This window comes from Loxodonta africana, chromosome 2 (genome assembly GCF_030014295.1).
Source record: "Loxodonta africana isolate mLoxAfr1 chromosome 2, mLoxAfr1.hap2, whole genome shotgun sequence".
NCBI lineage: Eukaryota > Metazoa > Chordata > Mammalia > Proboscidea > Elephantidae > Loxodonta > Loxodonta africana.
Genome location: NC_087343.1, coordinates 211,643,301 through 211,671,152, shown reverse-complemented (window position 1 = coordinate 211,671,152; position 27,852 = coordinate 211,643,301). Strand labels below are relative to the sequence as shown.

The following is a 27,852-nucleotide window of genomic DNA, read 5'->3' as shown; positions in this document are numbered from 1 at the left end:
GCCGCCCCTAAGGCCCGACCCCGCGCCTGGCTCCTCGACGCTTTCCGCCGGGCCCTCTGGCCACGCATGGGGGCCCGGCACTGAGGAACTCTTCTCCCCGGGGACGCCGGGGCGCGTCCCCTGAGGGCCATGCCCGGCCGTCCCGCCCGCCCCAGAGGACCCTAGAGAGCGGCGCGGGGCGATGGCGGCCGCCGGCGGCTATACGGACCTGCGTGAGAAGCTCAAGTCCATGACGGCCAGGGACAACTATAAGGCGGGCAGCCGGGAAGCGGCGGCTGCCGCTGCCGCCGCGGTAGCCGCTGCTGCCGCCGCCGCTGCCGCCGCCGAGCCCTACCCAGGGTCCGGGGCCAAGCGCAAGTTCCAGGAAGACTCGGACCCGGAGCGCAGCGACTACGAGGAGCAGCAGCTGCAGCGGGAGGAGGAGGCGCGCAAGGTGAAGAGCGGCATCCGCCAGATGCGCCTCTTCAGTCAGGACGAATGCGCCAAGATCGAGGCCCGCATCGATGAGGTGGTGTCCCGTGCCGAGAAGGGCTTGTACAACGAGCATACGGTGGACCGGGCCCCGCTGCGCAACAAGTACTTCTTCGGCGAGGGGTACACATATGGCGCCCAGCTACAGAAGCGAGGGCCTGGCCAGGAGCGCCTCTATCCGCCGGGAGACGTGGACGAGATCCCCGAGTGGGTGCACCAGCTGGTGATCCAGAAGCTGGTGGAGCACGGCGTCATCCCCGAGGGTTTCGTCAATAGTGCCGTCATCAACGACTACCAGCCGGGGGGCTGCATCGTCTCACACGTGGACCCCATCCACATCTTCGAGCGCCCCATCGTGTCAGTGTCCTTCTTTAGCGACTCCGCGCTCTGCTTCGGCTGCAAGTTCCAGTTCAAGCCTATCCGGGTGTCCGAACCTGTGCTTTCCCTGCCTGTGCGCAGGGGGAGCGTGACTGTGCTCAGGTAACGACCTGGGAGGAGCCCTGCTTTGTATAGATCTGACCCTTTCTGCTTGGAGCTTGTGGGGAGTGGGGGAAAAGGGCCTATGCCACTTAAAACACGGATAGCAAGACAGCAAAGGTCAAGGAGCTGATCTAGATTTCTGTATCCCGGAGGCAAGTTTGACGCAATCACGAGTTTGACTGAGAGCTAATCTAAAGGCAAGGCATCTTTCCAAGAGGCAGTGGGGCTGGGTATCAGGAAGCTAAGATTTTTAGGCGTCTGCTTCCCTGTGTTATTTTAAGCAAGTCACTTTTCCATTCTGGGCCTTGGTTTCTGAATCTACGTTTTTGGAAAAAATTGAGTGGAGCTTAACTTTGAGTTGAACTTAAGTAACAAAGTTTTTCCTGTTATGCTGTTGTTGGTTTTCTTAACAGAGGATGTTAATGTATTCCTTAACAGAAAATATGGAAGCAGCTCTCTGAGAGTGCTTAATTGATGCATGGTCTCCATTCCCAAGGGGTGGGGGGAGGGGGTGACTTCCCTGGAGTTGCACAGTTTAGTGGTTGGGCCAGGAATAGAGTTCAGCACATTCTTAAAATTCTCCCACCTTGGCTGCAGAAGAGCCCATTGGTCATTTTGAGAATGTGTTACCTGTTTTCAGGACTGAATAAAACAAAATAAAGTTCATCTTTTGACCTGGCATTTAGCCTTGTAGTTATGTCAGTAGCAGAACTTATATTCTTGGCCTATTTTGGGTCCCAGATCTTGCTGAGAGGTAGCTCAGTGCCCTGGTCCTCAGAGAAAAATGCCTGGTGAGACACCTTTGCTTGTTTAGATGAAGCAGAAAATTTATTTGGAATCTGCTTTCTCCACCCCCGAAACAGGTAATCCTCGGAATGTACTTCAGTAATCCCCAAAAGCTCTTAGGAGGTCTAGACTGCAGCTGTCCGGAGCAGCTTCGTTGACCACTGAATTAAAGTCCAGGATCAGTGTACACTGGGATTTTGTTTTGAGCTGCTTAGTTTCTAAAGTGCAATCAGGGCAGGCCACAGTCAGGATAGGTTTGGGTGGAAATAGGGTCCCTGGAGCCCTCTTCATATTGTGGAGTAGGTTCTCTGTCTCATTTGAGTTGGACAACTGAGGCTGCTTACCTGTCTGGAGATGGCGGCGGAGCCTTGTGATGTCCGAGGTCTTCTGATGGGAAAGTCTAGGATGTTAGTGGCAACAGAAGCAGTACTTTGGCTTCCTTGTGAATCTGAAACGTGGCAGGTGCCCACCTCAGAAACCCAGAGGGCCCCTTTGTCATTTGGGCTTCAGAGCTTCTTAGATCTGCGTGGTATTTCCAGAGTGATGTTTGGGCAAAGCCATTTAAGATGGAATTTCTAGGGCAGACCCTTCCAAGAGGCTTGCTGAATACGGCAGGTTGGTGTCTCACCCCATCAAAGGGCTCTTGTGCTGAAAGGATATCATATAAGGACCATTTGATCTCTGAAATACTATTTTTCCACGTAGTCACAGGCCCTCAGGATTATTTTCAGGAGGTGGAGCACTAGCCAGGCATGTAATGGGGAGATCAGAACAGGCAGTTTGTGACTTTAAGACTCTTGCCCCCAACACACACACAACCCCTTGTATAAAATAGCAGAAGTTTCGACTTCTAAAAACGCAGGTCTGTCAGTGATCATTAACAGGATTGCATCGTCAAGAAAATCCATCTTTTCTGGAGAATAGTGAAGTCCTAGAGCCTTCCCAATCCCCTCCAACTCCCCCCTAGATTCTGACTTGGCTGCGGAGTTAGCATGGGAGGTTCAGCAGTGTCCTGAAAAGTGCTCCCCTGGGCCTTGAATCCAGCTCTCTCGTTTGTTTTGAGAGCTTTTGGGTGGTTTTCACATCTGTAAAATGGGGATTCGAACTTCCAAAGCCTATTAGAATTAGATGTGGTGATTTCGTGTCTGGTAATGGAGCCTGGCACAGGTTAGGCATTTAAATAGGTGTTTGCTTTCTATGCAACCCTGCTCTCTTGTTGGGGAGGGGTAGCGATTTGGTGGAGTGTGAATCATGGCTCTTCTTGGAGTTCATAGCCCAGCTGAGACCACAGACAATGAGCCCAGGATGGTAACTATAAGAGCACAATGAGAGGGACATCTTACCCACTGTGGAGTGTTGAAAGTTTTGGGGAGGAAGTAAGCTAGTACTTGAAGGATGACTAGGAGTTAACCAAGCAAAACAGGGAGGGCACAACAGCGGCAGTAGCAGGGTGGGGATGTTCCAGCCATAAAGAACAAGTAGGCAAAGGCAGATGGGGGGGGGGGGGGCGGTGGTGCTGACGTGAGGCAGATGGAGTTCATTATTAGTCCTTAGCTCCAACCTGAAGCAGAGACCCCCATGGGGATGCCCTGATACAGCTCTAGGGGAGGGCTTCTCCACAGCGGCACTGTTGACATTTCGGTCTAGAGAATTTTTTGTTGTACGGGGCTGTCTTGGCATTATAGGATATTTAGTAGCATCCTCAGCCTCCTAGAAGCCAGTAGTGCCTTCTGTAATGACCAAAAATGTTCCCAGACATTACCAAATGTCTGCAGGGAAGGGGGAACACAAAATCATCCTCCGTTGAAAACACCGCTGTAGGGTTCTGGAACCCATCCTCTAATTTACATCTTGGATTAGCTCACTTAGCACTTTGAGCTTGCTTTGTATACAGGTGGGGAACACTTGCCTGTTAGCAGCGCCCCTCTTTAAATCCCGCTTGGGTTCTTCCCTCGGCTGGTAGGAGAGGCGATGCTTTCTCACTTACTGGTACATATTCCAGCTCAGGGCTGTTGAGCTATAACCTCCCAGATTGGAACGAAGGGGCTGATTAAAATAATGGTCTTCTGTGGATGTGGAAGGATTTAATAATTCTCATCTGCTTGTGCTTCAGTGGTGTCTGTGGCAGGAATACAGTTACATTTAATAGTTGTCAGTGTGTTTGTCAGTGTATGGCAAACATTGACTCAGCAGTGTTTAAGCCTGAGCATTTAGAGCAAGGCCTCATGGAGGCTCCTGGAAGTGCTTCAAACTCCTTTCCAAAACCCAGCTGGCAGTAGATTTTTTGTAACCTTTGTATGTTAGGCCTGGGTGGGTCCCCTCTTAATGCTTGTTCTCTAGGAAAGTAAATATCTTTTACTTTCTTTTATGTCAGCTCATCCCACAGTTCCTCTCTATTCCCTGTAGTGTGAATGGGGCAGATTAAAACAGACTCCTATTGGATCAATTGGAGTAATTACCTTGAGGCTAATTGCTTACTTGCTGCTGCTTTTAATCACTGCTGCCTGGTCTGTGGTTATGGTGGCCATATTCCCAGAGACCCAGGCCTTGGCTGCCCATGTGGAAATGACTTGGTCTGTTTGTGTATTGCTGGCCATGGGCATGCAGTATGAGCTCAGCCTGCGACTCTTCCAGTTAATGGTTGGTGTTGGGTAGAATGAGTACCCTGTCAGTTCTGGGCTAAGGGCTGAGTTTGTGCAGCAGGTTAAAAGCAAAATTTAGCTTTCTGCTTAAAATAGTTGGGGAAGTAGGGCAGATAGGTCCTGGGCCACATCTCCTGTGTGGAATCTTCTGATTCTCTGAGTGGGAGGAGCCACAGACTGAAGCCAGGGCTGTGCACTCTGGGGTTAGGGGCTCTGGCTGCCCTGGGTGCTGCCAGGCCTGACAAGGCAGAGGGCCTCAAAGGGAAGAAGCTGGCAGGTGAGCTGTGGTCTTCATTACAGAGCTCTGAGCAAATGGAGGATAAGTAGGCCATGAAAATTTCAGGTCTAGCTGGCCGTTTTAGGCTGGGCAGTTGCTATGTAACCGTTGCTGAGATATGGTGTTAGCTGTGTAGGGGTATGAGCTCATCTTTGCAGACCTCTTCCGTGGAAGGGGACTGCGGGGTTACAAGCTTGTCCTTTGTCAAAGGCAGTGAGGCCCCCAGGACAGAGTCGGACCTTAACACCAGGAAAACAACCACCCTGCTTCGGAGAAAAAAAAAAAAAAAAAAATGGCACCAAAAATCACTGTAGCCTGAATACTGAAACAAAGAGTTTGATGTCAAACCTGGTTGGAGTTCCAGCACCACCACTTTAGGTATTTGACCTTGGGCAAGTTACTTAACCTTTCCTTTCCTGCAAAATGGAACTAATGATGCCATGAGTTGTCATAGAAGGTTCTTTCTCACACTACTGCACACTTGAAGTTTAGCTAAAAATGTTTGAGGAGATGAGCTGTGCTCTGTGTTCAGCTACTGTGTATTTGTACCACGATATGTGCAGACCATCTTTTAGATTCAGAAAGCCCCAGGACTTCTCATAAAGGTTAGGCCACGTGTCTTCTTGGGGGCTGGGGGCTGGTAAATAACTTGAGCCTGAGATTCTCCGTCTTAAGGGCCTGTCAGTGGTGAGGCAGGCTCTGGGGTCTGCCCAGGGCAGGCAGTTCCAGCTGCCGGGAGGTTGTCACCATGCTCAGATCTTGGCCAGTCCCTCTGTCTCTGGTCCACCCTAACCTGGGCAGGGTCTGGGGTAAATGGGAAATGGAGACCATCTTGGAAATGTACCTTGACAACTGACTCTCCAAGACTGTCCCCTATAGAGGTTTTCAAACTTCTCATTTAACCTGCACCTTAATCTTCTGAGGAAGGGCTTGTTGTGATCTCTGTTTTAAAGATGTAGAAACTGAGGCTCTGAAGTAGTAGAACAGTTAAGCTCAGCAAACATTTCATCTAGCATCCACTGTGTGCAGAGATGAATAAGGCCTTTGGAAGCTTTTTCTGGTAGGGAAGACATAATTTTTATAAGGCCAAATGTAGTAGCAGAGAGGTATGGGTGAATGTAGCGGGGCAGGTCGGGGGTGGGAGTAGGGAGAAACCCAGTCTGGGTAAATAGGAAAAAACTTCCCAGAGGAGGAGATAGATGTGTCAACTCCTTAAAGAGTCACTTTGAGGTACAGAGCTAGTGGATGAGAGGGCCAGGCTGTCACTTTTGCTGCACACTAGTCATCACTGCATGGGTGTTGGGGAGAACCGAGGGGGCTCGGCCCAGGCAGTGTGCAAACAGACTGACCAGCCTGGGGCATTTTCTCTTTTCGCTCCCCTGTGAAAACAAAAGAGCAGGAGGCACTGAGACTTTGCTTCATGCCAAGGGTAGGGCTGGACCTGGGGTGTATTAAGTTTCAAGGCAGACTGGGATTTTCTAACAGTTTCTCTTTTGGCAGCTTAGCTCCCTAGCAGTAAATAACCTTCTTCTGGTCTCTCCTGTACACTTTCTGCTGAAGTTTGGCTAGGAGAGTTTCCCTTGGTCAGAACTTTGAGTCTCCCCACTTCAGAGGAGCCAGGTCCTCTGAGGAGGAGTCGGTAGGCTGTTCCGCGGTTGCCAGGAAGTTCTGGGGTCAGTGCCAAGGTTGTTTCTATGGGCCTATGCAGTTCTACTGCTGCACTAGCTCTTCCAAGGCCTGGGCTCAGTGGCGGGAACCTGGCATGGCTTTTTCTTAAGTTTTAGAGCGCTTTGGGGAGTGGGGGCAGTTAAGCTTTCAGAAGTGTCTGGAGTTGCTCCAGAACTGCATTAAGAGAAGTGGTTCCTTGGTGGAGGTGGAGAGTCAGGGCCCTTGTAGTGCCTGTAGCCAAGTCAAACAGATTGATAACATTTGTTAACAGTAGGGAAGGTTGCCTATAGCCAGGACTGTGGATTCAGGCCTCAAAGATGTGCCTTGGGATGCCTTTGGGAGGTCGGACTTAGCTATTTGGGGAAGTATATATGGCACCATTGTGCAGCTTGGACCCTCTCTTCCCCCAGTGTGGAGTGATAAGAGCACAGGATAAGACCTGGAACTCTTAGCCCTGGAGGCCAAAGGTCCTCTGCTGTTGGCAGGTCCTTCAGGGGAAGCCCATATCACTTCTGGCTGGCAGATGCTGAGCCCAGAGCTCAGGCTTACTTACCCCACGGTGGTCCAGAGCCACCTGGCTTATGTCAGATGCTTAGTAGGTGGAAGTGATGTGCTAGGCACCCAGCCTTAGTAATTCTCAAAACAGCCTGCAGGTAGGCCTCCCACCGCCCTCCCCAGGGGGCGCAACCATGTAGTCAAAATCTCTGTGATTGTGTACTGCAAGGGAGGAGGTGCTGTCGCTTGTTAAAATATTGTAATCTTTTAGTAACCACAAAACCAAAAACCAAACCCGGTACTGTTGAGTTGATTCAGTAGCCATAAAAGAACACCCAGATTGTGAAGGATAACATAGTAAACAGAACCTACTGCTCTCGTTATTACAGATAAAGAAACTGAGGCTTAGGGTTTGTACCTTAACTAAGGTGTCAAAACTAGTGGGTGACAAAGCTGGGATTCAAACCAGATCTTGTCAACTCCCTGATCACTGTGTGCTGAAGGATATTAATAGATGTTATTTGAGAGAAGGCTCTTTGGTCAGTGTGCAGTTAAACAAAGTCAGCAGGTTCTTTTGCTGTAGTAGTTTTCAGATCCTTTAGTATACTAATGTTTTTTAAAACCCTCCTATCAAGATTTTCCCAATTGACATGACTCTGAGAATTTGCCCGTAGTCTCTCGTGGGACTGGTGTTCACGAAAACTGTGGCCTAGGAGTAGTGGGAGGGGAAATCCCTAAAATAAAGGTTCTTTGCCTATGCCAGCACAGGCTTGGGTCAGATGTCCAAAGCAGAGGTGCTTCACTCTCAGGGCTGCGGCTTTTTTTTTTTTTTTTTCTTTAAAACCTCCCCTTCACTTTTACATCTGGCTCTTGCCCATGATTGGACAAGCCTGGCGTTTTTGAGGAGTCTTTCCCAGGCCTCCAGTGCTCTGATGGTTAAACATGAGCCTGTATAGCTGTCCTTGAAAAGGAAGCTGATTATCAGCCATGTGGAGAAGGCTTTGTGATCTAGGGGCAGTTTGGAATCCTGAGCAGGTGGCAGAGGCTGAGAAGGTGGCCACCTCACACTAGGCGTTGCTGAGAGTGTTTCAGGCTGTGTAGAACGGTCTCAGTTCAGTGGAGGGACTTCAGAGGGAGAGGAGAGTCAATTGGATGCCACGCCCCCCGGTGAGGAGTTCACTTCCAGTGTTTCAAATCAGAAAGACTTTGGCTGTGAAGAGGACGGTCATGTACCCACATTTCATTGGTCCGGAAGCAGTTTTAAAAATCAAGTAACTTGTTGAAAATAAGTTAATATTTGCGTATGATAGAAATTCTTAAAATATCTTAAATGCAGCTGTCTTCAAAAGTTTGGATCCCTTTAAATGTGGAGGCTTTTGGAAGCTTTTTTTCAGTAGACAAATTCTCTTTTTGAACATTGCTGTTTAGATTACTTTGATGACCCAGTGCTGTTAGCATCTGCCTTGGCTGCCTCTTCAAGCCAAAGGATAGAGAATGGAGGAGGGAATGAGGAGGAGATGTGGCTCATTGTCACTCACCAAAGTCTGGCCTCAGTCACTCCAGCTGCCTCCAAAGGGCCTAGAAAGGTGTCCCCTCTGAGGACCCTTTAAAAAGAAGGTCTCTTTGTATATCCTAGTGTAGGATACAGCCATGCACATAAATAATGACAAACAATAAAGAGATAAGTAATGACAAACAATAAAGAGATTAGGAACCCAGAAGAGAGAAATTAACACCAAATTGGGAGCTGGGAAAGTTTTCATGGAAACTAACATTTATTGAGATTCTACTATATGTGCTGAAATTGTTCTGGGTGGTATTTATGTTAGAACTTAAAAAAAAAGAATTTCAACAAGTAAAAGAGGATGTTCTAGGCAAAAGAACAAATCAAATGTTGCAGAGACAAGAGTGAGCCAGGCAAGACGGCAGGGGAAGACCCTGGGTTTTCAGGTCAAACACATAAATGATAGCTCTGCCTCATGGTGATCACTGAGGGTTAGTTCCACAGCCTCTTGGAGCCTCAGTTTCCCCGTTTGGAAAATGTTGATGATACCTGTGTCATTGGGTGATGATACCTGTGTCATTGGGTGATGATTTAATGAGATGTTTGCAGACTGGCCCACACAGAGTAAATATTACATAAATATTTGTTTAAAATAAACAAAGCACACACAAAACAAGTACTGGTCTGTTGGGGGAGATTCCTGCTTTGGTATCTGCCTTACGAGGCTATTAGGTCACCTCATTCCAGGTTTTTCCTTGAGTGGTGTCTGGCCGAAAGCTTCCTGGAGCTTAACTTGGTGTATCACTTCATGTGGATTTTTGAACCTCTCAAATCATTTTGCCTGTTGTTCCACCTGCAGCAGGGGTTGGGGCAGAGGGCAGCCATAAGACTTGGGCCATGTTCCCATTCCTTTGCCTCCAGGAACTTTGGTTGCTTGTCAGTTCTCCACACTCACATTCTTTGTGTTTAATTTCAGTGGATACGCTGCTGATGAAATCACTCACTGCATACGGCCTCAGGACATCAAGGAACGCAGAGCAGTCATCATCCTCAGGAAGTAAGTGCCCGGACGTCTGGCACCTTTTGCCTTGCCTGCAGGCCTGTCTGCAGATGTAGGTCTGAGTTCCCTTAGCTCATGGGTCCTCTAGATCAGTGGCTTGGTAGGCTGAAGCCTGCGAGAGAAGAAGGCTGTTAAATTCTCCTTTTTATTTGAATTCTGTGAGAATAAAGCTGTTTTATCTTTTCCTCAGCAGAAAATTAAGCTTTGTCTGTTTGAAGGAGTTCAGGGCTGAGTAAAAGCTCATGCTTCCAGTGTTTATGGGCATAGTCTTGAGATGGAATTTGGGGAACGTTCTTTCAGTCACCCCCACCTCTTTTCCCCACTTCTTTGGTTGTGATTTGTCACATGTGCTTTCACTGATTATTTTTAGAGTATGCGTTAGCAGTCTGCTTTAAAGATGCCTTGGTTTTCACTTCTGGGAAGAGCAGGAATGAGAGGAGATGAAGGTGGGACCTTAGGGTGCAGTGTGCAGCATACTCACAGCTTGTGGCTGCTCCTCCTCTCTGGTGACAGAGTTGGGGAGGTGTGGACTAACATTGCCAAACTTTTGGCCATTGGGAGCACTTTTTCCCTTCTCTTCATGGTTTAGTGGACTGAGCCAAGCCAACTTGGGGTCCGGACAAACTTTCCTTTTGAGTGGAGTTCCAGAAAGGGCAGGTGATTGCCTGAGGTCACATAGAAGGCTGTGAGCAAAGTGAGACCCAGGCTTCATCAGGATGTCGTATAGCTTGCTCTCTTTTTCTTTTAAAACTTAAATAAATTTTATTATTTAGAACAGTTTTAGTTTTACAGAAAAAATTGCAAAGACAGTACAGAGAGTTCCCAGATACCCCACATGTAGTTTCCCCTATTATTAACATCTTCCATTAGTGTGGTCCATGTGTCACAACTAATGAACCAGTATCAATCAGTTCTTAACTAAAGTCCATACTTTATTCAGATTTTCTTAGTTTTTCACGGGTTTCTGTTCTGGGACCCCATCCAGGATTCCACATGACATTTAGTCATTGTGTCTCCTAGGCCAACTTTGGCTGTAACAATTCTCAGACTTGCCTTGATTTTGATGACATAGACAGTTTTGAGGAGTACTAGTCAGGTATTTGGAGAATGTCTCTCAATTGGGATTTGTCTGGTGTTTTTCTCATGGTTGGACTGGAATTATGGGGTTTTGGAGGACTATAGAGGTGAAATGCCATTCTCATACGTCGTGTCAAGGGTACACAGTATCAGCATGACTTACCGCTGTTGATGCTGACCTTGATCACCTGGCTGAGGTTGTGTTTGTCAAGTTTCTCCACTGTAGAGTTATTGTCCCCCACCCCCTTTTTAAAACATGCTCTTTGGAAGACAGTCACTATGTACAAAAAAAAAAAAACCAAACCACTGCAGTTGAGTCGATTTCCGACTCATAGCGACCCTATACACTGTGTACAGCCAGCGTTTAAAGAATGGAGGAGTTAAGCTCTACCTCCTTGAGGGTGGAACATCTACATTAATTATTTGGAATTCTTCCCTGTGGGAGATTTGTCTCTTCTACCCCACTTATTTATGGATTCAATCACTTGTATCGGCCTGAACTTCTTGTGGGCATTTATGCTTCGGGTTGTAATCAATACTGCTGTATTTTTGTTGCTTGAATCGTTCTGGCTTTGGCCATTGGGAGCTCTTGCAGTTGGCTTCTGTGTCCCTTTGTCATACCTCTGTCCATGTGGTGGGGGCTTTTTTGTCTTTTGTACTTCCTTGCTTTCTGTCTTGCCACCTTTTTTAAACTCAGTCGATAACTGTGGCATTCTGGCCATTGAGGCAGACCCAGAACTCCAGAATAATGTGGTGGTGAAGTCTCTCTGGTGTGGCTCTGATACTTGGTCAAGTCAGAGACTTTGAGCCTCTGTTTTATCATCTGTAGAATGGGGATGAGCAGACCCGTGGGGCAGTCCTGGCAATTTAAGGGGTGTGGGCAGAGTTCTGGCACATATTGAGAGCTCCAGATACTTGGATCATCTATGCAGGTGGCGGCCTCTCTCCTCAAGCCTGTGAATATTTCCTGAATTGACTAGAGGATGGATTTTACCTGCCTTCCCGTTTTCTTTTCCTCTGGTTCCCAGCACAGGCCAAAACCCAGAACCTGGAAGTGATGGAGCCCAAGATTGCAGTGCCCTGCACCCTGTACTCTGACTTCTTCGTCCAAGTCATTTCTTCTTGGGCTGCACCTGGCACCTCCAACTGCAGTCAGGGACCCAGGCCAGGAACTTGGAGAGGACCACCCAGAGTAATAACTTCCCAGGTGTCCCCTCCCAATCTCTAAAAATAGCTCACTCGATCAAATTTTAGCTGGAGGTGTTACTGGAGGTGGCCATAGCCAGAGTATCAGATCAGTCTTCTAGCTGCTTCCTTCCTCTTGAATGTTGTTAGGTGCCATCGAGTTGATTTCAACTCATAGTGACCCCATGTACAACAAAACACTGCCAAGCCCTCTGCCGTCCTCACAATTGTTATGTTTGAGCCCATTGTTGCAGCCATTGTGTCAGTCCATCTGGTTGAGGGTCTTCCTCTTTTTCGCTGACCCTCTGCCAAGCATGATGTCCTTCTCCAGGCACTGATCCCCCCTGATAACATGTCCAAAGTATATGAGATGCAGTCTTGCCATCCTCACTTCTAAAGAGCATGCTGGTTGTACTTCTTCCAAGACAGACTTGTTTGTTCTTTGGCCATCTATGGTATATTCAGTATTCGCCAACACCACAATTCAAAGGTATCAGTTCTTCTTTGGTCTTCTTATTCAGCTTACCCATGCATATGAGGCGATTGAAAACATCATAGCTTGGGTCAGGTGCATCTTAGTCTTCAAGGTGATATCTTTGCTTTTCAATGCTTTAAAAAGAGGTGTTTTGCAGCAGATTCGCCCAATGCAGTGCATCCTTTGATTTCTTGACTGCTGCTTCCATGGGTGTTGATTGTGGATCCAAGTAAAATGAAATCCTTGACAACTTCAATCATTTTTCCATTTATCATGATGTTGCTTATTGGTCCAGTTGTGAGGATTTTGTGTTTGGAAGTAATCCATACTGAAGGTTGTGGTCTTTGATTTTTATTAGTAAGTGCTTCAAGTCCATTTCACTTTCAGCAAGCGAGGTTGTGTCATCTGCGTAACAGGTCGTTAATGAGTCTTCCTCCAATCCTGATAACCCGTTCTTCTTCATATAGTCCAGCTTCTCGGATTACTTGCTTAGCATACAGATTGAGTAAGTATGGTGAAAGGATACAACCCTGACTCACACCTTTCCTGACTTTAAACCACACAGTATCCCGTTGTTCTGTTTGAACGACTGCATCTTGATCTGTGTACAGGTTCCTCGTGAGCGCAATTAAGCGTTCTGAATTTCCCATTCTTTGCAATGTTATCCTTAATTTGTTATGATCCACACAGCCAAGTGCCTTAGCATAGTCAATAAAACACAGGTAACCATCTTCCTGGTATTCTCTGCCGTCAGCCAAGATGCATCTGACATTAGTGGTAATCCCTGGTTCCGTGTCCACTTCTGAATCTGGCTTGAATTTCTGGCAGTTCCCTGTTGACATACTACTGCGGCTGCTTTTGAATGATCTTCAGCAGAATTTTACTTGCATGATTAATGACGTTGTTCAATAATTTCTGCATTTGATTGGATCACCTTTCCTAGGAATAGGCATAAATACGGATCTCTTCCAGTCAGCTGGCCAGGTAGCTGTCTTCCAGATTTGCTTGATGTAGGTAAGTGAGCGCTTTCACCGCTGCATCCACTTGTTGTTGAAACATCTGAACTGGTGTTCTGTCGATTCCTGGAGCCTTGTTTTTTGCCAGTGCCTTCAGTGCAGCTTGGACCTTTCCTTTCAGTATCGTTGGTTCCTGATCATATGCTATCTTCTGAAATGGTTGAACGTCAACCAATTCTTTTTGGTTTAGTGAGTCTGTGTATTCCTTCCATCTTCTTTTAATGCTTCCTGCATCGTTTAATACTTTTCCTATAGAATCCTTCACTATTGCAACTCGAGGCTTGAATTTTTTCTTCGGTTCCTGCAGCTTGAGAAATGCTAAGCATGTTCTTCCCTTTTGGTTTTCTAACTCCAGGTGTTTACACATTTCATTATAATGCATTACTTTGTTTTCTTGAGCCACCCTTTGAAATCCATTCAGCTCTTTCTCTTTATCATTTCTTCCATTTGTTTCAGCTACTCGACGCTGAAGAACAAGTTTTAGAGCCTCTTCCGGCATCCATTTTGACACTTTTTAATGACATCTTGCTTTCTTCTTGAATGGTGGCTACAATACTAGGCTGCTTAAACTGGCTGAGTCAGATGCTGCTTCATGGAGCTAAGAGTCTGCACTGTTAACCAGCTCTCCCAAATCTCTTCGGCTAACTGGGCCCCTGGCAGTGGTCTGACCGTGGCAGGAAGTGGCTGTTGTGGATGACTGAGGTTCTTCGACCTTTGACTTCAGTGGGGTCAGGGGTCAGCTAGGGACTGGGCTGGTGGGCAGAAGCATAGGGCTTTGGGATAAGGGCCTGGAGAGGAGTGTGGGGTTTTCCCTCACTTTCCCTAGGCAACCGAGCTAGAAAAGTACCCAGTTGTAGGGAGCCAGCCAGGGGACCAGAGTAGAGCCACAGGCTTCTCTGGTGCCTGCAGGATGAAGTCCAAGCCCCTCCTTGGGCTTTTGAGGGCCTTGCATGTCCACCCAGCCTAGGCTCCTGGTATTTTCTCCTTCACCTTCCACTCCTGCAGCTCCCGGTATGGTCCAGGGACTTGTGCCCTGGGCTCTGTAGCAGCGTGCCCTCTGTTGAGAATGCCATCTCGTTTAGCAACCTCATCTTCTGATCTGCCCCCACCACTCGAATGGTCATGCATACGCACAGTGTCATTAACTTGGCCATCCTCCAAGGCTGTAGGGAACACTTACATATACAACTGTAGCCCTTTCAGCACCTCCTTGTGTGGTCTCTCTCAGTCCACACACTTGTCATGGTGAATTTCCAAGTCTGCATTCTCTGGGGGCAGGGAGATCACTGCTCATCTGGGACCCAGCACACTGCCCAGCCCAGGAGAGCCGTTCATCACTGGAAGAGCAGCTCCAGAGTAGCTGCAGAGGTTTGTCCTGGAGATGCTGGTAACAAAGTGGAAAGGGGAGCATCTTGGCCTAGGAACAGCCAAAGACCAGCAGTGTGTGGCCTTGGAGGGTCCCTGGCTGCTTTGATGTCTTGTGTTGAGGCTATGTTCACAGGGTAGCATCCGGACATTGAGCCCGGCCTGGCCCTGGCACAGAGGGTTTGGAGCTGCCCCACCTTCTCCCAAGTTAGGTAAAGATTGCATAGACTGCTGGGGAAGGCCAAGGGGCTCTGTTACTGACTGGTCAATCACGGCTGGGAAGGTCTTTATAAAGGCCTCCAGAGGGGAGAGGAGTGGGCAGCTGCCAAGTGCTTTCTGGTTCAAAGTATGCGCTCCTTTGAGCAAGGATGTGGTACCTTCGTTTTTCATGGTAAGTACTGGGAGAGGATAACCTTCTGAGAGCTCCCCTAGGAGCGGAGTCTTGAGGATGCAGCTTGATGTTATAGTCTGTTTCTGTCACAACCAGTAAATGCCTGAGTGAGGCCCTGAGCCGGGTCTCCCGCAGGGTCTCGTGCTGGTCCTGTGGTGGTTTGGCACAACGGAGCACCTAAGCCCTGCCTGCCATGTGTCATTGGGGTGAATGCTGTGAGTTTAAGAAATGGAATGCACAAAAGGGCTTTCTCACTTCTGCTGTACAAGCAGAGAGCATATTAGTGAGTGTGTTTTAAGTGGCAGGGGGCAGTGTTACAGAGGGTGGGATCAGGCTGCAGGCTGGTCAGCTTCTTGGGCCCCTCAGCATTCCTAAGCCATCCCTGAATATTGCCATCTCTGAGCCCACCCAAGGTAAGATGCCCAACATGCATAAATATGGTCAACCTTTGGTGCCCCTGGAGCCCTGGTGGCACAGTGTTTAAGAGCTCGGCTGCTAACCGAACGGTCAGCAGTTCAAATCACCAGCCACTGCTTGGAAACCCTATAGGGCAGTTCTGCTCTGTCCTCTAGGATCGCTATGAGTCGGAATTGACTCGATGGTGACGGATTTGGGGTTTTTGTGTGTGTGTGCGTATGTGTGTATGTGTGCGCGCGCGCGCCACTGGCAGGGATGCTGGACTGTAGCCTGAAAAGTTTGGTTTGCGTCACTGAGGTGTTGGCGGCTCTGAAATCGCTGGCCTTCATCTCAGACATGGGCATCTGGAGGGCAGTGGTGAGCCATTGAGGTGGGTGCACAGTGGGGAGAAGGGGTTTTGGCTGGATTTGTGTATATTGGCTGAATGAAATGGCTGATTTGGTCGTTCAGAGCCAGGGTCCAGGGGAGACCCTCCGTTAAAGCAGAGCAGCCCAAATGTAAGGCTGGGGTTGTGGGTACAGGAAGGGCTGAGAATAGTGGGTCTACTATGCGTCTGTCTCTTGGCAGTTTCCCTGACCCTGACCAGGCCAGAGGCATGCAGCCATCAAGCCCCTTGCCATTGCCAGGCGTGGTGCTGCTCCTGTCTCTCTGATTCTTTCTCCTCTACCGAGGGTCAGCCCACAGTTGTCCCTGAGTCTGGTAAATGTGTGTGTACATGAGTATACACCCTACCGGTTGGGTCCCTAACCAGTCTCATGTGTGCTACCGGCCCAAGGAATAAGGGAGCAGTGAGACCACCAGGTTTGGACTGCCGGCGTGGCTCTGCTGTGTCCTCACTGAGCACGAGCTGTTGCCGGAGCCCCTAAGCCTGTCTTCTTACCTGTAAATTGGAGCAGCTGTGACATTGGGGATGGTTAAGCTTGTGAGTGCTGACTCTGCTTCTCTTTGCCGCTTCCTCACCATAGCTCCCTCTGAACTTGGTGGCCATACCAGGTGAAGGTTCCAGGGATGGGGAGGGAAGGAAAGCCCCAAAGTTTGGCATTCAGTGGCCCAGCTGGGGGAAAGCAGACTTGGCCTCAGACCTCTCCTGGAGGAATCAGGCCCCAGCAGGGGGATCCCTGGGCACTCTGTGGCCTGGTTGACCTCCTCAGAGCCCTGGCTCCTGGGCTGAGGTGTGCAGGTATGTAGTGTGATGGGGTAGCTGGGCTGAATAGTTTGCAGAGGCTCCACTTGGGGCTTGGATGTCTTGCAGCTCTGTGTGTTGGCGGGGGGGACACTGCTGGTAGTCCAGGGGCACGTGTTTGGAGTGTCTCCTTTTTGGGTGATACCCCTTATCTGCCTTTCAGACTCTTCTGACCATAGCTACTGCACCCTGCCTCAGGACTGCTCTGTGCAGAGAGCAAGGCAGGCTGTCAATGTGGAATGGGGCTTGCTAGCAGGGGGTGGGCACTGTTGGAGGAGAAACAGCGGGGCGCAGGCCTGGGCTTTGTGGGAGTCTCGCTGTCAGAAGTACTGAAGCTTTAAGCTGGACCTGGGGTCCAGGATACTGCATATACCAGGAAGGGCTTGAATAGGCCCACAAAGCCAGGCTTTGCAGCACAGGGTGCTCGGTGAAGGTGGGACCTGAAACGAGGTGGCAGTGGACAGGGTCACTGGTGTAGGCTGGTCCTTTCTCTCCAGGAATAGTGGTACTGCCAACATAGCTTCTGCTCTCCTCTGCTCTGCAGTGAAGAGCTCACATGGGCGAATGAGGCTGTTTTGGGGTAGCAGCTGTGTGACTTAAAGCTCCCTTCTCCCCTCCCCCAAAGTGGGAGCTGTCCCCCCAGCAGTGTCAGAGGGCAAAGGAGTGATAGAGGAGCATGAGGGAGTACCTGGAGCAGCCACAGCGCCTTCCCTCCCCTCAATCCACCGTGAAGGCATCTTTGAGGCTGCAGCCATCCTCTCTGACAGGCTTCACTTGTACCTAGGCCTCATCCCTGCTTTATCCTGGGGGCTGCCCTGACACCTTGGGAGACCGGGGTGGGGGGGGCGCCTCTTCTCTCTGGGTGAGGTCGTCACTCAGAAAGCAGCTTTCTCCTCATACCTGAGGGACCTTCTGTGGCCTCTGGATGCTTACTCAAGTCTGTCAGACAGGTCTTCATTCCTTTCACCCACCTGAGGAGGTCCAGGCTCAGACTGAAGACTAGAATGGGGCCTCCTGACTCCAAACATGGGACTCTCTGTGCCAGACTCTGAGAGGCCTTGTTAGAGGGCTGTGTCCTGGAGTTAAACTGCTACTGGGGTCTGGGCTTCAGGTCTACCTGTAGCCTGGCTTCCTGCAGTGTGGTGGCTTTTTAGAGGAGGGGGCAGGAGCTCGCCAGCTGTGATGAGATAGACTATAACAGCCCCAGGGGATGTGTCAGGAGTTCATGCTGTCCCCAAAGTGGGTGCAGAATGTTGGGTTTGTGGTACGGTCGCCTCTGATCACTCTCTTCTCGGAGGCTGCGCCCCCACCCCCATGGTAGCAGGGCTCTCGTGCTGTGGGGGAACAATCCTCATCCCCTTCTTGGCAGCTGGGGAGAGAAGCAGAGAGGCAGTCGGGGCCTCTGGCTTGTCTGTCCCCAGCCTTTCCAGCAGTCCTAGACCCAGGGCATCTGGCTGCCACCGCTGCCTCACCTGCCCAGGCTAGCCACCTGGAGAGTAGGAAGGAGCTTTAGGAGAACTGGGATGCCTGCCAGGGCCTGGCACGTGCCAGCTGTCCTGACGTGGCAGTGTGTGCTCACATTGTCCAGCCCCAGAGGCGTAGGCTTAGCTGAGGCCCAGGCTCTGGTCTTGATGGCTCTGCAGTTCTCTTGCCCTCCATCATTCCCCTAAGAAAACAAGTCCAGGATGCCGGGCCCTGCCAACCAGGGCTTCACTGGCACGCAGGGGCCTTCCTCCCCTGAGCATGGGCTCCCCAGCACCTGTACGGTCTTAGTGTTGGACTTACCCTTATGGGTGTCAAGGGAGGGGCTTTTTCCCATGTGGTTTCAGACCCTTGGAGTTCCTCTAAGTCAAGCTTAATAGCTCATTTGGTCTGATCTCTGTCCCCTAGACCTCTCACTTCAAGGGTAGGAAGCTTGGCCTGGTATAGAAAGGGCCTCAGGGCAAGCGGTTCTCATTCACATCCTCAGTCTGGTGCGGCCAAGTACCACCTCTTGTGCTGTGCTGTGCCCCTCTTCACAACCCTAGCCTTGAAGGAAGCACCTTGTCTTTTGACTGCTAGACTCTCAGAACTGAAAGCCAGTCACATTTCCGCCTCCTCTGTTCAGCTGGGGAAACAGGACTGGAGTGGGACAGTGACCAGCCTGGGCTCTGAGTGGCAGCGCCAGGGCTGGCTCTTCCTCCTCCTCGCTGTTTAGGTCCCTGAGCCCTGAGCAGGCCTGGTGGAGGCTGAGACTGATGGGCTAGCAGGTGTAGCTGTGTCCCTCTGGCCTCCTATGATGCCAAAGCAAAAGGGGAGAGTGTCCTGCCTGCTACTCAACAGTATGGGCCTGCGGGCATTAGGAACTTGGGTCCCAGCTGGAAGGAAGGAGGACCCCATGCTGGCTCAGTAGACAGACCTCTGCCAGGTTGGATCCCTGGTTCCTGCCTACAGGCTTGACCCCTTCTTCCACAATCTCTGGGAGGTGTGACCTTCAATTTTCTGACCCAGTTTCCCCACCTTTTTACACCAGGCCACCTGACAGAGGGTCAGCCATGGGGGCTAGCCCAGGGCAGTTCTTATCTTAGATTTCTCTTCTCTCTCCCCTGCAGCATTTCTGCAAGGTGTGTCCTTTGAGTCCTGCCCTGGCCACAGCCTTTCCTTCCCCAAGGCCAGCTGTGCCCCCACCGCTCCCATCCCAGGCCGTTAGGAAGGCTCCTCACCTGCCCCTGCTCCCCTGCCTGACCTGCCAGCCTTCTTTCTGCCACATAAGCAGCTGCAGAGCCTCTGAGGTTTTCCCAAGCCAGCTCCTCATGGCGCAGCTTCATGAGGGATGCAAGTAAAGGCCTCTTCCCAGCTCCTCCACCCGCTCCTCCCTGGCCACACTCACGTGGTTTCACTTCACTAGATGGTGCTGGGTGGAGCCACAAAAACTCTGGGGTGGGGGCAGGGGCTTTGCCTTCAGCCCCATCTGTCCTCTGCTCAGCACCCAGGGACAAACAGAGGGCTAACTGTGTGGCAGAGTCAGAGTACTGCTTAAGCCAGGTTCATGGTTTGGAGTGGGTCAGAGCTCCTGGTTGTGCCACTCCCATGTCAGGGAGCTAAGGCAAGTTGTACCCCAGCCTCGGTGTCCCTGTGTGCATAGTGAGTGATAAGTGGGCAGCTCTGGTTGCTTTCCTCCAGCCCTCCTACAGGCTGGGGCCAGGGCAGCCTCCCTTTTTGGGTATTTCAGGCAAGGATGAGGGAGGCGTCTGTTCAAGTATACTGGTGCCTAACAGTGGGGCCCTCAGTCCTCAGGCAGGTGGAACAGATGCCTTGGGAGAACCTCTGAGCCTGAATGAGGTAAGATGGGGCCGTCTCATTCTGCGGAGAGGGCCCTGGTGTCTTTCCCTGAGGCTGCAGGTTCCTACAAAAATATTGCTTATCTGCTTCTAAGCTTGAGCTTAAGAAGGGTCTTTGAAAGTCAGCCGCATGAATCCCTAGTTAAGCCAGGAGGAAACTAACAGAGGCATAGAGCAGGGACTGCTGGACTAGGGCTGACTGGCCTCAGCCAGGCCTGGCCTGAGGGAATTGACTGGAGTGAGGCCAGTACCCTCCCCAAGGTCTGTTGGCAACACAATGTGTATTTCCTTTGCAGGACGAGGTTAGATGCGCCCCGGCTGGAAACAAAGTCCCTGAGCAGCTCTGTGCTGCCACCGAGCTATGCTTCAGATCGCCTGTCAGGAAACAACAGGGACCCTGCTCTGAAGCCCAAGCGGTCCCACCGCAAGGCAGACCCTGATGCTGCCCACAGGTACTTGCCTGGGGCCCTGCTCAGAGGGCCAGTCTGGCAGCCTCGGAGCCTGGCTGTAGGGTGAGGTGGGTGGCAAGCCTGAGGGGTTGGCCGGGTGGGAGGGGGCCTGAGATTCTCCACCCTCCAGAGCCTATGTCTGCTTCCTCTAGGTTGGTGGGGTTGGTCCACCTAACCACTGGCCAGCTGCCTGTACCCCCAGAGAGTAGGGTCAGGCAAAGACAGATGGGAGTGTGTCATGGCTTTTCCATGTCTTCCCTTGTTTGGTCCCACCCAGACAGATGCATGAGTTCATACTTAATATGAGAGGGAAGTTCAGGACTTGGAGGATCGCAAACCAGACTCAGGAAAGGTTCCTGAAGAGGTCATATTTAGGCTGAGGCCAGAAGGATGAGAAAGATGTGTTGGAAAGATGTTCTCGTCTGAAGGTGCTGTGAGGGCCAAAGGCCAAGGCTGGAAGGAAAGCTTGTGGTTTCAGGGGCTAAAGGGATTGGAGAGCAGGGCGGAGGTAGAGAGAAAGGAGAGCCAGGGGGGTGAAGGAGAGGGGCAGAGAAGTAAAGGTAGATGGGCTGGACCATGCAAGGTCGTGAGGCTGTGATAGGAAGGGTCTCTTTTGTCCAGTAGCCCTGCCCATGTCCTGGGCCCCAGACTCTGCCCCTCAGGGCCGAGCAGATCCCACAGGGTCATTGGGAAATGTCTCAAACACAGGGGTGGCCACTGGCACTTAGTAGACCAGGACCTACAATGCCAGTGCATCTGCCAGCATGTTCCTCATGAGAACTCTGGAGCCGGAGCAGCCCGTCCCCCAGGTGAGGTACCTGCCAGGTCACGTGACCCCTTCCTTGCAGGCCACGGATCCTGGAGATGGACAAGGAAGAGAACCGGCGCTCAGTGCTGCTGCCCACACACCGGCGGAGGGGGAGCTTCAGCTCGGAGAACTACTGGCGCAAGTCCTACGAGTCCGCGGAGGACTGCTCAGAGGCGGCTGGCAGCCCTGCTCGGAAGGTGAAGATGAGGAGGCACTGAGGCCCGCTGCCCACATCCCTCCGGGGAACTCTGGTTCATCCTCATGTAGCTGCCCCCTCCTTTTGTTTCCTTTGTTTTGATGGTTTTTGTTTTTGGTTTTTTTGATCCTTTATTTTTTTCCTTGGTTTGTTGTCTGTTAAGGCTGAAGAACAGAATTGGCCAGGACCTAGGTCCTCGTGTTCTTGGTTTTCCTCCTGGATGGAAAGGCTGTTGGTGTTTGTTGGGCACAGAAGCTGACACTAGAGTAGCCAGTAGAGGTGTGGGGGCAGCTGTCCTCAAGTGGGGCTGTGTCAGACTGGGTTTATTTAAAAGCAACAAAATGTTTTGGTTAAGTAAATTCTTGGTTTGCTTTAAATTTAAATCTTTTCAGTATTTTAAACAAAGTTTGATCTTCTGCCCCACCCCTTCCTCCACTGACACCTGTGCTTGGTTGAGGTCTCTGGAAACCTGGCCAGCTCTGCCCGTAGCCTGCACAGCCCTGGCTCCGCTGCCCTCCCACTTCCCACCTGCTCTCCAGGTCCTGCAAGTTCACGCAAACACCATTTCTCCATCTCTGGCAGAGTTGTTCATGTTGGCCAGGTGGGTGCAAACAGCCCGCCCCTGTCCCCCCCTGCTGAGCCCCTGGGCTGCCTCTGAGCCTGCTGGCATGCTCTGCCCACAGTTCTATGGGGGCTGACCAGGGGCTGCCATGGTCCTGGCCCCTCTTGCCAAAAGCACACCTCTTTGCTGGGTTGCTTTTTTCCAACATAAGTGTGTGATCGTATGGAACAGTTAAGACTTGCTGTGTAGGGTCACTTTAGGATTGTTTCTAGCTAGAGGGACTGGTGTCCTCCCAAGTCTAGCATGCGGGGTACAGAATATTGTTGTGGTGTGTGGTAGGGTTCTTATTTTGAGTTTTTTTTTTTTTTTTTTTTTTCCTTTGGCCTCCTGGGTTTTTCCTTTCCCTTCCCTTCTACAACGGCCAGCTTGGGCCCTCTCTCTGTGGTGTCCCCCTGGGGAGGTGCCCACACCTCTGTCTGCCTTCAGCATGCATCCAAGGCCAGGGCTTAGGCCTTCAGACTAGGTGGATGTTCCTCTGCCTCAGTGGGGGTGGGAGCTGGGGAAGGGCCTTTTAAAAAGATAATAAAAGAAATAAACGATGTAAAGTCTTTGGCAGTTTCTACCTGTTCAGATCCTTGAAGGCTGCAAGGTTTTGCTAATCTAGATTCATCAGGAATTTCTCCTTGCCAGCCAGGGCCAGGGCTGAAAGCAGAGGTTCTCCCAGCCCCAGGTACCACCATCCACCAGGCCTTGTCCTGCGGACGCTCAGGTCTGAGGCCGCAGACGCTGAGAAATCAGGGGCAGCCACCATCAAGTAGTCCCTCTCAGGGACCAGAACTGCTTTGCCAGCGTGGATTCCTCAAGTTGGGACTGCATAACTAAAGCAGTTGCAGGTTTATTTTTTTTACAGCTTTTTTCCCAAAAATGATTTGTAGTTGTATGTGCAGCACTTTGCCCTGAGATGTGTGCTCTACAATAAAAACCAAATCTAATATATTTTGAAACAATTGTCTGATGCTGTCATAAGAGAAGGCTTGCCTTTGGTGCTTCCTTAATCCATTTGTTTCTCCCTTAAACTTGGGAGCGGGGTAGTAGAGGGGGCTGGGCCCTGCAGGAGAGGACCCATCACTGACACACAGGCTTTCCTGTGACCAGCCGTGGGCTGAGCGCTGGCAGTGGGCTTGCTCTCTGCCCACTGCCCACAGGGGCCAGGACCACCCTGCTGAGTTCGGGCAGCCAGTCTTCCGGGGGTGATCAGAGAGGCTGCCTGCCAGGGGGGCACAGCAGCACAGAAGTGGGAGAGGAGGGCCTGGCTTTGCAGAAGATAATCAGGTGGTTTTGCACTTTAAACATGTTCTTGGATTCCCAGTAAGTACCGGGCAATACTGGGGCCCCAGCGCTGAGCAGAGTTCATCCAGTTCCTGCTTCCAAGACACCTATAGGAGCGCTGTGGGACACAGGAAGAAGGTGCTTTAGGGTGAGTGGGCTTTGGCTCAGAGAGCGTGAGTCCCCCCAGATCTCAGACCTGGCTCCCAGGGCTTGGCCAGGGGCTTGCTGTCTAGCGTCTCCCTCACTCTGTTCAGTGCTCAGAGCCAGCCTTCTGGGGCTAAAGTCTTTGGAAACTTCGGCAGCCACTAAACTGCTGTTTAAGAACAGAGTAGAGACCAGAGGGCGAAGCGACTTGTCAGAGCTCATTCTGCAAAAAATCAGTCCATGAAAGGAGGTTCAGCGCCCCCATGTGGCTGTGGCTAGATGGGCCTGCAGGAGTAGCCACTGGGCTGGACAGACAGCTGCCTGGGATGCCCAGAGAGGACACATTGGAGATGAGGGATTGGGCCTGGCCTGAGGTCATTCAGATTGCATATGGCAGAGGTGGGCATCCTCCCAACACACCTGGGATGCTGACACTTGGGGGTGGCATGGGGGCTCATGTGGAAGGTTGGGGAGCTCTAAGAACCTCCTTGTGTAGCTATGACAAAGCCAGACCTGGCCTCTTTCCAGCCCCTGGTTGAAAGAGGCCCCTTATTCTGCAGAATTGAGGGTCAGGAGTGGCCCCGTCACTGGCTCAGTCTCTACCTGTACAGTGAATCCATGTCCCCTACTCCTTCTACCATGTCTCAGTGACTGAGAATCCTCAGAGCAGTCCCCAGCCCCTCTGGGGTCTAAAGGAAACTCAGGGGCCTTCACCCTGACTCCCTGAATTTGCCCATCCCCAGCCATCTCCTGCGGCTTTGGGCCAGATGCTGAGTCTGTCCCCCCACCATTGTTGCCCCCGGCCCAGCCCTGCATGCAGTAGACGCTTTAACAACAGCTGGCACCAGCCCTGCCCACCTCGGAGGTTATCGCATTCCTCCAGTCCTGTGTGTGGTGGGGGAAAGTGAGACCCAGAGAGTTCAGGGACTGGCCCAAGGTCACATGTTTGTTCATTCAAAAAATATTGCATGTCCTACTGTGTGCCATGCCTGGTGCTGGGGATAAAAGACATCTGGTGTCTGCCTTCACAGAGCTGACACCCTGCTGGGGAGACAGCAATCATGTCTCACATACCTACACACACAGCGATGGTAAACTTTACTGATGATGATGTGTAGCACATAACTTACAAATAACAAATGATTTAATTGTAAATTTCATATACAGTCAGTCCCTGGAGTATGAATGAGTTCCGTTCCTAAATCTGTCTTTTGAGTCTAATTTGTACGTTAATTCAGAACAGTTAGGTACGGTTCATATCTAATGTCAGTCAAATGTTTGTCTTAGTATGTAGTATAGCGCCTTTCTATGCATAAAAAATGTTAAACCCGAATACACTAAAACATCCTTAAGATAATGCAGTAATGTTTTGACGCGTGTCACAAAGTAGCACCTGTTTGATACTACAAACCATTGTATGTACCTCGGATTTTTAACGCACAGTTAATAGGCTTTACTGGGGTTGGTTCATAACTATAACCTGGGGACTGCCTGTACTTCGTTGTTTTTCACAGAAAGCTTTTGTTGGTTTTTGCTGAATCCTGGTATGTATAGCCAACATACGGTTGTAATTCAACCACAATTTGACAAATGGAGTTGCATCCCTCTCTGCTTGTACTAGTTTTCCATGGCCACTAACAAATGACCACAAACTTGGTGGCTTAAAAAACAAATCCATTCTCTCACAGTTCTGGAGGCCAAGAATCGGAGATCACTATCACTGGACCAAAATGAAGACTTTCAGCAGGGCCATGCTCTAGAGGACGATCTGTTCCTTGCCTCTTGCAGCTTCTGGTGGCTGTCAGCGTTAGTTGACTTCTGGCTGCATCACTCCAATCTCTGCCTCTGTGGTCACATTGCCTCCACCTCTTCTGTGTGTATCAAGTCTTCTGCCACTCTAAGGACAGTTGTCATGGATTTAGAGCCCACCTGAGTAATCCAGGATATTCTTCCCATGTCAGGATCCTTAATCACATCTGCAAAGACCCTTTTTCGTTACGAAGGAGCATTCACAGGTTCCTGGGAGTAGGGTGTGATACCATGACTCTACCCCCTACTCTGCTCTTTTCTCAATCAGTTTGTTGTCATTAAATCTGATACATGACCGGCTGGTTTCTCATCCTTGAACACATTAATTGGGCTGAAACTCCTTTCAACTTCGGCTCTCATTTCTTTCATTGGCCCGCTACCATTTTTTTCCTTTTCCACGAGGCCAGAAATGTCCTAATTAGAAGCTCTTCCATCAGCCTGGGTCACAGGATGAAGAGGAGAGACTGATGCCAGTGGACGTGTAGCCAAACAAGACGTCAACCTTTGTGGCTGTGAGCCACTGAGGTGTGAGAGCTGTGCATTACCGTCTCTTAGCCTAAGTGCAACACTACTTTTAAACTTGCATTACTAACAGCTTCTCCATCACCTTCTTAAATCTAGACCTGTGCTGTTCAGTACAGAAGCCACTGGACACTGGTTACTGAGCACTTGACCTGTGGCTAGCTTGAGATGTGCTGTAAAGCGTAAAATACACCCCGGATTTTGAAGAGTTAGTATGGAAAAAAAGTGAAATTTATCATTAGTAAGTTTTTTATATTGATTATGTGTTGAAATTATAATAAAATGTATCAGTAACTTTTATATTGATTATGTGTTAAAATTATAATATTTTGGACATACTGTGTTAAATAAAATAAGCTATTTGACCTGTTTGCATTACTGTTTTACATGTGGCTACCTGAGAATTTAAAGTTATATATGTGGCTTGCATTATATTTCTATTGGTCAGCGCTCATCTAGAAAATGAATAAAAATCAAGCCTGATTTGTGGTGTTTGCCAATTTCCATGGTGTAAAGTACATCCATCGTGGCTGATTTCGAGCTACCAACATGAGGTCACTGAATATGGAGTTGGGAAGAGACATGCAGTAGCTTACCATTGTACAGTTAAAAGAGCAGAAGCAGCAGTAAAATGTAGTTAAAATACTAATGAAGTGATGAGTTCTGAATATTATTACCTTTGTTTTTAGTATTTTGAGTTTATATAATTTTTAAATAATGGCTATGTTTAACAACTGACAAAAAAATTTAAAAATATGACAACTGGCAAGTGGCCCCAGTATCCCGTAGGAAAGGGGTGATGTGATCAGACTTAGGGTCCCTCAGGCAGCTTATTAGCTAAGGGGTGCAAAACTAAAAGGCTAGGACAAGTGGGGCGGGGCTTGGACCTCTACACGCTGGTGTCAGGGCTGGGGTCGTCCAGCCAGGTGTTAGGGCTCATGTCTGCAGTTCACCCCTGTGCCCACAGTGTGGCAGCATAGTCAGCGACAATGCTTCAGACCTGGGGCAGGGGACAGCAGTCCCTTGGTTGGATGGGAGCGAGGCCCCACAGGCCCTGGAACCTGCCAGAGGTTATGCAGGGGCGAGATTTCGGTTTCCTGCTGCTTCTACCCATCAGCCAGGACTCTCAGGGCTACTGCATAAGTGGAGGGGCGCTGGGCCCTGGGGAACAAGGGGAGGCCCAGAGCCCCCAGTCTGAGCCCCACGCCATACCTCTCTGCCCCAACTCACTGGTGCATTCGGCCCTCTGAGCTTTTGCACATACCAGTGCTTCTGCCTGGGATGCTCTCCAGGGACCCTGCTCATCATGTTCAGCTCAGGCAGCGGCTACACAAAGCCGCTTTCCCTGGCCCCCGACTGGCCTCATCAGTGCTCCCCAGGACACCCAACGTGTGCCATGTGGTCATGCCCATTGAGCAGGTCCCAGTGCCTTCACTCCAGGCTAGGAGTGAACTGTCTTTACTGAACTCTCACTGTGAGTGGAGCCTTTTATGTATTACCTCCTCTAACTTTCACCACAACCTAATACCTCACTTGGGGCCCGGGCTCAAACCCTGGCTCTGCTGCTTACTAGCTGTGTGACTTGGGCAAATTACTTAACCTCTCTGGCCTCAGCTTCTTCCTATGGGCAAGAGATTCAAAGAATGACTAGTGTCTGGCACAAAGAGCTCTATGTTAATAAACAGTAGCAATTAATATTAGACTCATTTTGCAGATGAGGAAACTGAAGCCCAGAGAGGTGAAGTAGCAGAGGCAGGATTAGAACTTGGGGCCACAAAGAGGAATAAAGCACAGAGCTCTTTATGATTCCAAAGGGCCTGTGATAGTCCCCACCTGCCCAGTGCTTGTAGTCTCAAACCTAGCACTCCCTGAAGCAGGCAGGTGCACCCAAGTTGCCAGGTCCTGTAGCTCAGCACGAGTCAAGAAAAGCCCCAGGATCCAGGCTCAGGGCAAGTGTCAGGGCTGAGAATCCTGCATCTAGAGAAGGAACACTAGACTGTCAGTCCAGAGACCCATACTCCCCTTGTGGCCTTGGGCAGATCACTTCTCTCTGAGCCTCAGTATTCTCCTTTGTAAATGGAGTACCGGCACTCTGGCCTTTTCTGAGACCCAGACACTTCATCCTCCAGTGGAGAGGCCCAGGTCCACTGGCCCTCCCTTCGCCCTGATGGCCCCCTTCACTTTGCACACTTTGCTGGATGAGGGGCTCAATTCCCCTGGT

General features: G+C 50.3%; 1 protein-coding gene across 2 annotated transcripts; it reads left to right on the top strand.

Annotated features, from left to right (window-relative positions):
* ALKBH5 (alkB homolog 5, RNA demethylase) lies at window positions 1–26,409 on the top strand. 2 transcript variants are annotated; one of them, XM_064279384.1, is made up of 5 exons: window positions 1–951; window positions 9,300–9,380; window positions 20,109–20,264; window positions 21,110–21,266; window positions 24,989–26,409. In XM_064279384.1, the coding sequence occupies exons 1-5, from the start codon at window positions 182–184 to the stop codon at window positions 25,058–25,060; spliced, it is 1,236 nt and encodes a 411-aa protein (XP_064135454.1). In that variant the 5' UTR covers window positions 1–181; the 3' UTR covers window positions 25,061–26,409. The 2 variants fall into 2 exon arrangements, with proteins under 2 accessions (XP_064135454.1, XP_003420709.1); XM_003420661.4 differs by lacking the exon at window positions 24,989–26,409 and having other exon boundaries at window positions 2–951; window positions 21,110–22,432.
* The last annotated feature ends 1,443 nt before the right edge of the window (window positions 26,410–27,852 follow it).

Excerpts from the sequence above, each read along its gene's own strand:
- ALKBH5 (XM_064279384.1), top strand. The coding sequence starts at position 182 with ATGGCGGCCGCCGGCGGCTATACGGACCTGCGTGAGAAGCTCAAGTCC. Across the intron at positions 952-9,299 it reads GGGAGCGTGACTGTGCTCAG|TGGATACGCTGCTGATGAAA; the intron begins GTAACGACCTGG and ends GTTTAATTTCAG. Across the intron at positions 20,265-21,109 it reads GACCCTGATGCTGCCCACAG|GCCACGGATCCTGGAGATGG; the intron begins GTACTTGCCTGG and ends CCTTCCTTGCAG.